Source organism: Micromonas commoda, chromosome 9 (genome assembly GCF_000090985.2).
Source record: "Micromonas commoda chromosome 9, complete sequence".
NCBI classification, from domain to species: domain Eukaryota; kingdom Viridiplantae; phylum Chlorophyta; class Mamiellophyceae; order Mamiellales; family Mamiellaceae; genus Micromonas; species Micromonas commoda.
In genome coordinates, this window is record NC_013046.1 from 1,249,038 (window position 1) to 1,260,462 (window position 11,425).

The 11,425-nt window shown below is 61.2% G+C and overlaps 7 protein-coding genes across 7 annotated transcripts; 3 read left to right on the top strand and 4 right to left on the bottom strand.

Moving 5' to 3' along the window:
• Positions 1-77: 77 nt before the first annotated feature.
• Positions 78-1,484, bottom strand: MICPUN_102508 (predicted protein; the record flags this gene model as incomplete). The annotated part of the gene is made up of 1 exon (XM_002504719.1): positions 78-1,484. One exon carries the CDS (start codon positions 1,482-1,484, stop codon positions 78-80), a length of 1,407 nt encoding a protein of 468 aa, XP_002504765.1.
• Positions 1,485-1,677: 193 nt separating this feature from the next.
• On the top strand, positions 1,678-2,980 carry MICPUN_102509 (predicted protein; the record flags this gene model as incomplete). The annotated part of the gene is made up of 2 exons (XM_002504390.1): positions 1,678-1,868; positions 2,041-2,980. The coding sequence occupies 2 exons, from the start codon at positions 1,678-1,680 to the stop codon at positions 2,975-2,977; spliced, it is 1,128 nt and encodes a 375-aa protein (XP_002504436.1). The 3' UTR covers positions 2,978-2,980.
• A 71-nt stretch (positions 2,981-3,051) lies between these two features.
• On the bottom strand, positions 3,052-3,852 carry MICPUN_102510 (predicted protein; the record flags this gene model as incomplete). Its single annotated transcript, XM_002504720.1, has 1 exon — positions 3,052-3,852. One exon carries the CDS (start codon positions 3,850-3,852, stop codon positions 3,052-3,054), a length of 801 nt encoding a protein of 266 aa, XP_002504766.1.
• A 184-nt stretch (positions 3,853-4,036) lies between these two features.
• Positions 4,037-4,783, bottom strand: PSBP2 (oxygen-evolving enhancer PsbP; the record flags this gene model as incomplete). Its single annotated transcript, XM_002504721.1, has 1 exon — positions 4,037-4,783. One exon carries the CDS (start codon positions 4,781-4,783, stop codon positions 4,037-4,039), a length of 747 nt encoding a protein of 248 aa, XP_002504767.1.
• A 262-nt stretch (positions 4,784-5,045) lies between these two features.
• MICPUN_61661 (predicted protein) lies at positions 5,046-6,740 on the top strand (the record flags this gene model as incomplete). The annotated part of the gene is made up of 1 exon (XM_002504391.1): positions 5,046-6,740. The coding sequence occupies one exon, from the start codon at positions 5,046-5,048 to the stop codon at positions 6,738-6,740; it is 1,695 nt and encodes a 564-aa protein (XP_002504437.1).
• A 65-nt stretch (positions 6,741-6,805) lies between these two features.
• MICPUN_61662 (predicted protein) lies at positions 6,806-8,397 on the bottom strand (the record flags this gene model as incomplete). Its single annotated transcript, XM_002504722.1, has 2 exons — positions 6,806-8,133; positions 8,319-8,397. 2 exons carry the CDS (start codon positions 8,395-8,397, stop codon positions 6,806-6,808), a joined length of 1,407 nt encoding a protein of 468 aa, XP_002504768.1.
• A 795-nt stretch (positions 8,398-9,192) lies between these two features.
• Positions 9,193-10,959, top strand: MICPUN_85191 (predicted protein; the record flags this gene model as incomplete). The annotated part of the gene is made up of 2 exons (XM_002504392.1): positions 9,193-10,062; positions 10,366-10,959. The coding sequence occupies 2 exons, from the start codon at positions 9,193-9,195 to the stop codon at positions 10,957-10,959; spliced, it is 1,464 nt and encodes a 487-aa protein (XP_002504438.1).
• Positions 10,960-11,425: the final 466 nt, after the last annotated feature.

The following is an 11,425-nucleotide window of genomic DNA, read 5'->3' on the forward strand; positions in this document are numbered from 1 at the left end:
AGGGGGACTCCGTTCTGATCCGTGTAGACTTAGTTGTTCTTAGCCGTAATAAAACGATGATCACCGTGACGTCAAAATCACCTGGTGAATGTCTCCACACCCGCCTTGGCCGCCGCGACGCCCGCGGAGATGAGCGTCGCCCACGCGGCGCACGTCCACCAACCGAGGAACGAAGCGACTGTCCTCCAGCACACAGCCGGCACGAGGGAGGTTATGTTCTCCGTCGCCCCCTCCGAATCGTCCCTTCGCTTGGACCCGAGCAGGCACGCGCACGCGATCATCAGCGTCGCGGGACCCACCGCCTGCACCGCAACCTTGCACGCGAGGTGCTTGGTCACCTCCAGCTTCTGCCGCACCACCCCCCTCAGCGCCGCCATCGCTTGGACGCCCCGTTCGCCGTGCTTTACCTCGTACCAGGCGACCAGGCCGCCGTCGAGATACGCCTGGACCAGGGCAGGGACGACGACCACCTGCGCGACGCCCGTCACCATCAGGGAACAAACCCTGACCAAGTCGTATTGCTCGTCGGTGAGTCCGAAGGGAGCTCGAGAGAGCGGCGCGAGCCACGCAAACACCGTGACCACGGGGAGGGCGAACGAGGCGTGAAGGAGGGGAACCATCGCCTTGGACACACCGACGAAGTCACCTCCCCAGCTTGGAGGTCTGACGCACATGTTATAGCTCCGTACGATGCGCACCGCCGGGCCTAAGAGGGCGCCGGTGATGATGCCGGCGAACAGCGCGAGCCCGATGAAAATCTGAAGCTCGGGCACGACCATCCCCCCGGCGACGTCTGCGACGCGCTCCGCCGCCTTACGGCCGACCACCCTGCTTCGGATTTTCTTGGCCATCGCGGGGGCGAGCTCCTTCGACGTACCGGCCACCTCGAAGTCCAGCGCGGAGGTTGGCACCAGTAGAAGGAAGAAGAGGGCGAGGACGAATCCAACGACGCCCACCGCCACAGCCGCCTGCCGCTCGATCTTCGGCGTGAGCCTGTCGAACAGGAGCTTGACCAGGGACCTCGTGGACGAGAACACAGCCACGAGCGCGAGCATCGGCACCAGAATATTTTCGTGCTCGGGCAGATTGAGCGCAAACGGGGCGAGCTCCGCCGCCGCGAAGTTGGCGACGACCAGGATGGCGAAGAGGAGCGCGTAATCAAACTCGCGAAAGTAGGGCGCCAGGACGAGGGCTTTGCCGAACTTGACAGCGGCGATGGACTCGGTACCCTCCGCATCCTCGGAGATGTTGGCCTTGATGCGAGCGGCCCTGCGACGGACCTCGGACGGGGATTTCCCCGCGGTGACCCTAGCGAGCCGGGCCTTGGCCTGCTCCTGGGGGGTCTCGGGGATCAGATAATAGGTCAGGCTGCCCAACAGGCGCAGGGTGACGTTCTTGCCCACCGCGATGAGGGTGACGACCACGGTGAGGGCGGTGTACGGGAGCATGCCAATCAACGCGCGCTCATCGGGGGTCGACATCATCGCGCCTGTCGCGAGATGAGCGGGGAGGTGTGAGGGCAGGCGGCGGCTGTTCCTCTGCGCTTTTTCTCTTGCACTTTTTCGACACCGCCCCCGTCGTCCTGCTGACGTGCACAATTCCCGATCGCGACCGATGTACGTCATCACCAACACCGCTCTCACCCAGAAGGCCGCCATCGGCGGCAGGGCCGTCAGAATGAACCGGCAGAGGACCGTCGCGCGCAGATCTGCGGTCGCCGCCCCCGTGCGCGCCAAGCTCTACGACAACATCCTCGAAACCATCGGCAACACGCCCATCGTGAAGATCAGCGACAGGCTCGCGCCGAAGGGCGTCGAGGTCTACGCCAAGGCTGAGTTCTTCAACCCCTGCAGCTCTGTGAAGGATCGGTGAGTGTCTTACATATCGTTTTCCTCTCTGATACGGTCGCTTCGAACCTGGCGTCGTCCCCGCCCATCGGTAACCCGAGTTGCCCGATCGCGGGTAACAATTCCCGAAGAGATATTTTTGTTCCCCCGCTCACACTGACCACTCGCCTCGTACCCTTCAATCTACGCACAGACTCGCGCTTGCAGTCATCACCGACGCCGAGCAGAAGGGTCTGCTCAAGCCCGGCGATACCGTCGTCGAGGCCACCTCCGGCAACACCGGCATCGCGGTTGCCATGGTCTGCGCGCAGAGAGGATACAACTGCGTCATCTGCATGGCTGAGCCGTTCTCGGTGGAGCGCCGAAAGATCATGAGGATGCTCGGCGCCAAGGTGATCGTCACGCCAAAGGCTGGTAAAGGCACCGGCATGGTCGCGAAAGCGGAAGAGCTGTGCGAGAAGCACGGATGGTTCCTCTGCAGGCAGTTCGAGAACGACGCCAATCCCGCCTTTCACGCATCAACCACGGGTCCCGAAATTCTCACTGACTTTGCTGGCAAGAGGCTCGACTACTTTGTCACCGGCTACGGCACCGGAGGCACCTTCCAGGGTGTCGGCCGCGTCGTCAAGGCGGCGAGACCCGATACCAAGATTGTCCTCCTCGAGCCCGAGGCGGCTTCCCTCATCGCCTCCGGGACCAAGACTGAGAGGAAGTCGACCGGCGCTCCAAAGGGATCGCACCCTGCTTTTGCAGCTCACCCGATCCAGGGCTGGACCCCCGACTTCATCCCGAAGGTGCTCGAGGATGCACAGGCGATGGACCTTTACGACGAGCTCGTTCCCATCTCTGGTCCTGAGGCGATCGAGACTGCGCAGAAGCTGGCGAGCACTCAGGGTATCTTCACAGGTATCTCTGGCGGCGCCTCGATGGCAGGTGCGCTCAAGGTTGCAGCGAAGGCTCCCAAGGGCAGCGTGATCCTCACCATGCTTCCCGACACCTCAGAACGATACATGTCAACGCCCCTGTACGAGTCTATCGCCGCAGACATGAACGAGGAGGAACTCGAGATCGCCAAGTCCACCCCTTCCTTCCAGCTGCTTCCCGGCGAGGAGCCCGTGCTCCAGGCGTGATAATAAAACACGACGCGCGTGGTGATTTGGACTGAGCACTTTTAATACAGTCTTCTACGTTCACGAAATTCTGCTCAGTGCGTGGGAACCTGGGAGTGCAGTCTCTTCTGCTCCTTACCCGACGTGACTTCCTCTCCCTTCTCCAGGCTCATCTGCCTCGCCCTCTCCTGAAGCGCCGCAACACCATCCGGTCCGGCTTCGTACTTTTTATACTGACCAACCTGAACGTTGCCCTCCTTCAGCCCGCCGCCTTCCTCTCCTTCCCTCTTCGCGGGTTCCTTCGCCGCGAGCTCCTTCGCAAACTTTTCGCACCTGGCGACTATGACCTTCTTCACCGCTGCACAAACCGCGCGTTTGAAGGGAACTTCCTGCGCCATGTGAACGATCACCTCAACCTCGTCGTCGTCCACCGCCCAGTTCCACTCGGCGAATCCGTGGATCTGCAGGCCGCTCCCGCCGCGAATGGAACCCGCCCAGTCGATGGCGCAGTCGAAATCGTGACCCCACACCTTCTTGCCCTTCCTGACGTGAACCCAGCAATCCCCCTTGACTTCCCGCACGACAATCTTCGCGTCAAGATCAAGCTCGAGCCCGTCGACTTCCAGGTACTGGCTAACGGGCGCCCTGTGCAGAAGCTCCTTTAACCTGGCCCTGCCCCACTCATCGAGCTTGGTCTCCTCGAAGTGCCAGCTGTTCATGTTCCACGCGCTACCGGTAGCATCCTGCTTGCTCTTCTTGTCGAACTCCTCGCTCGAAGCCGGAGCGGCGGCGGTCGCGTCAGAATGGTTCTTCTGCGCGACCGGCGCGGGCTTGGGAACGGTCTCGTCGTCGGAGTCCGAGTCGATGTCGTCCCACTTGCTGTAGTCTATGGGCATCCTGACCTACTGGTATGATCCGCCGGAGGTGGATCGAAACGCTTGTTCGACGGGGCCGATGGCGTCGGCGGCGGCGCTCTCTTGGAATGAAATGAACGTGTCCGAAGGATCTCACGATTTTGTCCTCCTTTAGTTAAACTCCTAAGCAGCTATGTGTGCCGTAAGCTGCCAACAACACCTACGTTCACGGATAGAGCGTGGACGGGGTCTCGAATGTGGCGAAAATCTTCCTAAACATCGGCTCCATCTCCGCGTACCTGTCCTCTGGACACACCGCGGTGAGCGTGAACAGCCGGTTCACGCGACCATTGTACCCGATACCCACGGCGCTGAGCAGGTGCTGATAGAAGTTCTCTTCCGGCCTCTCGACCGTGTATTCGATGACGTACCTATCTCCGGCGTTCTTAGCGTCCACCACGTATGAGAACTGTTTGGGACCCTGCCTGGGTTTGGGCCTCGTCATTCCGGCGGCGACTCCGTACGCAAACTCGTCGGGAGATCCAAAGCTTCCCATCTTCGGGTAGTCCGCGCCTAGGGCGGTGGCGACCACGTTTACGTTGATCTCGGGCTGTCCTGGTGGGTAGAACGCGATCACCTTGCGCGTGGACTGCGGGTTTGGGGACGTATCTCCCAGCGCCCTCTCCCAGTCGCTCGGCACCGCGAGCGAATACTTGTCCTCTTCATCGTTGTACACCTGAGTCAGCGTCGTGGCGGGTTCATCCGCGCGTGCGACGCGGGGGAAAGCCGCGATCGAGACGAGTGACGTCGCCGCGCCAGCGAGAAGTTCACGGCGCTCCAGGGATCCGTCGGCGGACGCTTCGGCGCGTGTCCTCGAAACCCGAGGGTTGAAGGATTTGCGAAACGTGGCTGACCGATCGGGGCGACGGGGCGCAATCTTCGAGGCGTGCGGTGCCGTGGACCGGAGAAGCATCGCCTGCGCCATGATATCGCTCCGTTCGTTATCCGCGAAGAGCGAACGAGGAGCGGTGTTCGCGCACGGACGTGTGCGTTCACGGCCGAAACACGACGATGTTATCTGCTCAAGTGACAACTGGCAGGCACACTGCTGCTGATCGCGCCGCGCGCTAACATAAAAGCAGAGGTGTTACGTTTGTGATTCCCACGCGATCGACACTCTCCACATCCTCTCCGCACGACATCCGGGCGATACGTCGCTCGAGCGGGCGGAGGCCATGTCAGGGGAGACACGCGGGCTCCTTCGGGACCAACCTCCGCGGTTTCATGGCTCCATGTCGCGGACCGGGGAGGAGGGATCCCGGGACACGCAGATTCCTCCGCCACCTTCCAACCAAAAACACGGGACGGGGAAGCACCGGGACAGGCTGACGCGCAGGGTGCTGCGACGGACCGCTCTATCTTTGATTCCTTTGATGCTTGCGTGTGTCGCGCTGGTCTTCACCGCCAGGCACGCCGCGAACGTCGCTTCCAGGGCTCCAACGAGGCGACTTTCGGAGTCCCACGTCGGCGGGCATCGGATTCGGCAACGAGTTCATCTCAGGGCCAACCTCGGCGATGCGTCCCCGGACTCCGGCGTTGCGCCGCTCGCGAGGGTTCCCGACCGTGTCACGTCGGATCTGACCTGGGCTCGGCGGTTCGCGCTGGCGGCAGAGCTCCTGAAGGTTCCCCCCGCGTTCAACCTGGACACACTCGGCGGACAAGACCCGAACACGTCGCAGGACCTTGCCAAGCTGAGGGCGTGGACCCGCGCGCACTACGAGCCGTCGTGGACCAAGAGGCACTTCTTGGTGCCCGTGAAGGTCGGGGGTGCGAGCTTGGAGTACGCGCCGGTGTTCAAGGCTGCGAACAACAACATCAGGTACACACTCAGGCAGTGGGAGCCGATGGTGATGGGCGAGTCCGAGCTGAACGCACTATCTGGTGGGGACAAAGACGGCGCCGTCGCGGCGATGGGTCTGAGGAAGAGGCACCAGAATCAGCCCGAGCTCGAAGACAATGAGACACCGCTGATCGACGACGGTAGACCGTGCCTGTTCACGTTTGTGCGGGATCCGCTGACGAGGTTCGTGTCGGCTTACTCCGAGTTTGAATACAGGCAGTCGCCCACGTTCCTGGAGGGTGTGAAGGATGTCTGTCCGCAGGGTGACTGGGTGGACAGCGCGTTCGATGTTTCGTCATACGCGTACGACGAGCTTGAGGATGGGGTGCTGGGCAAGAAGAACAAGAAAAAGAATACGGCGTCGGCGAAGGTGGGACACAGACACTCCCACAAGGATTCCGAGGAGGAGGAGGAGGAGGAAGGCGGCTCCTCCGGTGACATGAACGTTGCGGAGAACCAGGGCTTATTCGCTCGGCTAAACGGTCGGTCGACGGATTGGCCTCCTAAGCGCGGAAGCGAGCAGCGAGCGAGGCTCACGCTCGTGCTCCTCGCACAGCTTCGATGGGTCGAGACGGGAAACACGGGCGAGATGCCCAATGTGACGGCGACAGACCCTCTCGGGGTGAAGCAGGGTTTGAACTGCTACGTCGCCTTCCATCATCTGTTCCCGCAGGCGAGTAATTTCCTGGAAGGGGGCGTGGGAGGGATGTCGCAGGCGAACTGGGTACCGATGAACTTCATTGGACACCTCGAGAATTTTGACAAGGAGTGGAAGCGCCTGGCAAAGACGTGCGATGTCCACCCTGAGCATGAGCTGAAATACCGACACTTACCCAGCGGCGGAGGTCATTTTGCCACTCGGGGTGAGCAGGGACCTGACAAGGCCATGGAGCGGCTGCTGATCGAGGACGAAGACGCGTTGCGGGCATTCTGTCTCATGTTCCTCGACGACTACACTTGGGGCGGATACGACCTGCCCAAGACGTGTGCCGAGGATTCAAGGATACAAGCACTGATTGAAATTCGATAGGTGCTTTCCATACGTAGCAGTATTTTAGTTGTTTTTGTTTCATTTATTGTTGCCGCTACATCCGCTCACAGGCTGCTCTTTGGCGGTCGCACCGCGCTGAGCACCTGTGCAGCCGCTCTCAAGCCCGTCTCCATCGCGCCCTGCATGCACGGATTGACTCCCGGATGCGTCGCCTCCCCCGCAAAGAATACGCTTTCACCGTCGGGCGCGGCCACGACCTCCCTGCTACCAAAGGCATGCAGCGTGGGATAAGTGTAAGCACCTCCCACGAGCTCCTCATTTTTCCAATCGGCAACGTAGGATCCAGTCAATCTTGATCGACTCGGCCTCGGGTTCGCATCGGAGCCGAACATTTCGTCCATCTGATCCAACGCCCGTTCCACCACCGTCTTCCGCTCCATCCTCGACAGCTCGTCTGCCAGGTTACCCGCGGCGAAGAACGTCACGACTTCCTTGGTCCTCGCCGGGACCGAGGGGTCCACCCCCTGGTCGCTCGCCATCCTCGCGCCGCCGCCTCGCCCGACGTTTTCCGTTGACGGGTACTTGAGGATCCACATCTCGGGCAGAAAACATCCCGCGCACACCACGTCGAACAGCCCTTCCGGCCAGAACGAGGATTCAAACGCGAGGAACACCTTGACCGAGTTGGACACCTTCACCCTGTCGATGGCCTTGGTCTTCACCATCGGAAGCGGCGGCGTAAACGCAATCGATCCCGGGTTGTTGGGCTTGAGCGCCGTGATGGGCGCGGCGACCACGACGCACCGCGACGCGACCATGGTTTCACCCGTGCTTCTCCTGATCGTCACCGGTCCTGGGGCACCGTCTGGTGGACGGATGATCTCGGATACTTTCCATCCGAGCCTGACGTCAATCCCCTTCGCGAGCGCCTCGGCGACGCGATGGAGGGATCGATCCAGCACCAGATACTTTTCCCCGTAGTTCCAACCCCGCTGCTCAACGACCGCCTCCTGCATTCCCATCAGCGCGAGTGACGTGCCGAAGTCGTTGGCGTAGATGCTTTCCGCGAGCGCCAACACTTTATCCGAGCACTGCACGATGTCTCTCAGCCATTCGAGCGCGGTGACGTCTCGGTCGATGGGCACGCCAGGCAGCTCGGCGAAGAGTCTGTGCACCTCGCGCACGTCTGGGTCGTTCTCGTCCGCATCCTCCGCGACCATCAACCTTCTTTCCCCGACACCCTTGCCGAAAAAATATCGGTCGGGCCACTCATACTCTCGCATCTCCCACCCCTGCGCGTCGATGAAGTCCTTGAGCACGTTGCACTCCTCACCGTGGATGAACTCGGGTCCGAGCTGTAAGGGCCACGGTGCGAGGCCCTCGAGCTGAGATACCCTGCCACCGAGATGGTCGCCAGCTTCGACGACGACGACTGCGAAAGTATCGGGAAGTGGAGATCAGAGGTTGTTTTTCGCGGCGGGTGGGGCGGCGGCGAGGGGACGCATCGGTTGAACTTTCGCGTCGGCGGCGGGCGGCGGGCGGCGGGCGGCATCGGTTGAACCTTCGCGATACGCCGTATAGATCTCGAGCTTGGGAATTTTCACTGTGTTTACTTACCACTGACACCGCAATCCTTCAGGCGTCGAGCCGCCTGCAGGCCTGCGAGGCCGGCTCCGATGACGACGCACTCCACCATCGACGCGTGCGCACGAAAGAATGGAGTGGGCGTAGTTGGGTCTATCTAAGAAATTGCGTCACAAAGTAGAGCGCGCAGCCAGGGGCAACTCCGGACGTTCGTTCGATGGCGCCCTCCAAGCGGCGCAAAACGTCCGCCGCGCCGGAGCCGACATCCGGAAGCGCCACCCACGGTGTGCGAACCCGGCATTTCGCGGGCGCACGGGGCGACTTGCCCGACGCCCCCGACTCGGATCGCGACGTCGAGCCCGAGGCGCTCATGTGCCCCATCACGCGAGCCGTGTACCGCGACCCGGTGATGGTTTTCGATTCGGGGCACACGTACGAGAGGGGCGCTATTTTGGCGCACTTTGAGCGCAACGGGGCCAAGGACCCGCTCACGCGTCGCGCCCTGAGCAGCACGAAGGTGATGACGAGCTGGGCGATGCGAAACGTGGTTCAGGATTGGCTGGACAAGCATCCGGGCGTGACACCCGACGGCTGGGACAGTCGAGAGCTTCTGGAGCCGTCTAAGGATGACGGGACGCAAACATTCGACGACGAGGGCGACGCCGGAGTGCTCCGGACATTGCGTGCGATGTGCCCTGAACTGCAGGAATGGTGGCCGGAGGACGAGCACTGGGAAGGGGTGATGATGGAAAACAACGGCAGGGTGGTGGAGCTCGACTTGAAAGAGTTTGGCCTGACCGGAGCGTTGCCAGCTGAGCTTGGGCGCCTGAGCGCGCCGATGGAGTTGAACCTCGGCGGCAATCAGCTGACGAGCGTGCCGGCGGAGATTGGGCAGCTCACGTCGCTGATGGTGTTGAATCTCAGCGGAAATCAGCTGACGAGCGTGCCGGCGGAGATCGGGCAGCTCACATCGCTGGAGAGGTTGTGCCTCAACGACAATCAGCTGACGAGCGTGCCGGCGGAGATCGGGCGGCTCGCGTCGCTGACGGAGTTGTATCTCGAAGACAATCAGCTGACGAGTTTGCCGGCGGAGATCGGGCAGCTCGCATCGCTGGAGTGGTTGTGCCTCATTGACAATCAGCTGACGAGTGTGCCGGCGGAGATCGGGCAGCTCGCATCGCTGGACGGGTTGTACCTCGGCAAAAATCAGCTGACGAGCGTGCCGGCGGAGATCGGGCAGCTCACGTCGCTGGGGTTGTTGGGCCTTGACAACAATCAACTGTCGAGCGTGCCGGCGGAGATCGGGCGGCTCACTGCGCTGAAGGGGTTGGACCTCCAGAAAAATCAGCTGACGAGCGTGCCGGCGGAGGTCGGGCAGCTCACGTCTCTGGAGGCGTTGCGCCTCCAACACAATCGGCTGACGAGCGTTCCGGCAGAGATTGGGCAGCTCGCGTCGCTTGAGAAGTTGTACGTCGCCGACAATCAGCTGACGAGCATGCCGGCGGAGATCTGGCGGCTCACGTCGCTGAGGGAGTTGTATCTCGAAGACAATCGGCTGACGAGCTTGCCGGCGGAGATTGGGCAGCTCGCGTTGCTGAAGGAGTTGTGGCTCAACGACAATGAGCTGACAGGTTTGCCGGCGGAGATCGGGCAGCTCACATCACTGAGGGGATTGTACCTCTACGGCAATCAGCTGACGAGCGTGCCGGCGGAGATCGGGCAGCTCATGTCGCTGAGGGAGTTGTACCTCCAAGGCAATCAGCTGACGAGTGTGCCGGCCGCAATGCGCGAGCTTGAAGCGGCGGGCTGCAATGTGGATCTGGATAACGGCGTGACAATGGACGACGAGGGTGACGTTGGAGTGCTCCGGACATGGCGGGCGATGTGCCCCGAACTGCAGGAGAGGTGGCCGGAGGACGTGCAACCGGAGGATTGGGAAGGGGTGGCGATAGAAAACGGCCGGGTGGTGGAGCTCGACTTGGAAGACGTTGGCCCGACCGGAGCGGTGCCGGCGGAGATCGGGCAGCTCACGTCGCTGGAGAGGTTGATCCTGATCGGCAATCAGCTGACGAGCGTGCCGGCGGAGATCGGGCAGCTCACGTCGCTGGACGTGTTGAACCTCAGCGGCAATCAGCTGACGAGCGTGCCGGCGGAGATCGGGCAGCTCACCTTTCTGGGGTGTTTGGATCTCAGCTACAATTATCTGACGAGCTTGCCGGCGGAGATCGGGCAGCTCATGTCGCTTCGGCTGTTGGACCTCGACGACAATCGGCTGGCGAGCGTGCCGGCGGAGATCGGGCAGCTCAGATCGCTGAGGGAGTTGTTCCTCAACGGTAATCTGCTGACGAGCGTGCCGGCGGAGATCGGGCAGCTCACGGTGAGGGAGTTGTACCTTGAAAACAATCAGCTGACAAGCGTGCCGGCGGAGGTCGGGCAGCTCGCGGCGCTGGAGCAGTTGAATCTCAGCCGCAACAAGCTGACGAGCGTGCCAGCTGAGATCGGGCTGCTCACGTCGCTGAGATGGTTGTTGCTCAACGGCAATCAGCTGACGAGCGTGCCGGGGGAGATCGGGCAGCTCACGTCGTTGAGGCTTTTGTTCCTCTCCTCTGGCGAGCCTGCTGCGATACGCAAGCTCAGAGAGGCGGGTTGCAAAGTGGTGATGGTGGACGATTGATCGCAGCACTTCTCAGCGTAGGCGTGTTGCGCGATAGTAGATTGTAAGTGACACGATGTGAACAAAGCCTCAGCTGTCGTCTCTCCTCGCTCGCGGCGACGGCACAACAGCCCGGGTTTTCTGAGGGTAGCCTCAGGGTCAAGGAATTGTTGAGGGTATTTTCTAGGGTATCAGGGTTCATAAACCCTAATGGGTTTAGGGTTTAGGGTTTAGGGTTTAGGGTTTAGGGTTTAGGGTTTAGGGTTTAGGGTTTAGGGTTTAGGGTTTAGGGTTTAGGGTTTAGGGTTTAGGGTTTAGGGTTTAGGGTTTAGGGTTTAGGGTTTAGGGTTTAGGGTTTAGGGTTTAGGGTTTAGGGTTTAGGGTTTAGGGTTTAGGGTTTAGGGTTTAGGGTTTAGGGTTTAGGGTTTAGGGTTTAGGGTTTAGGGTTTAGGGTTTAGGGTTTAGGGTTTAGGGTTTAGGGTTTAGG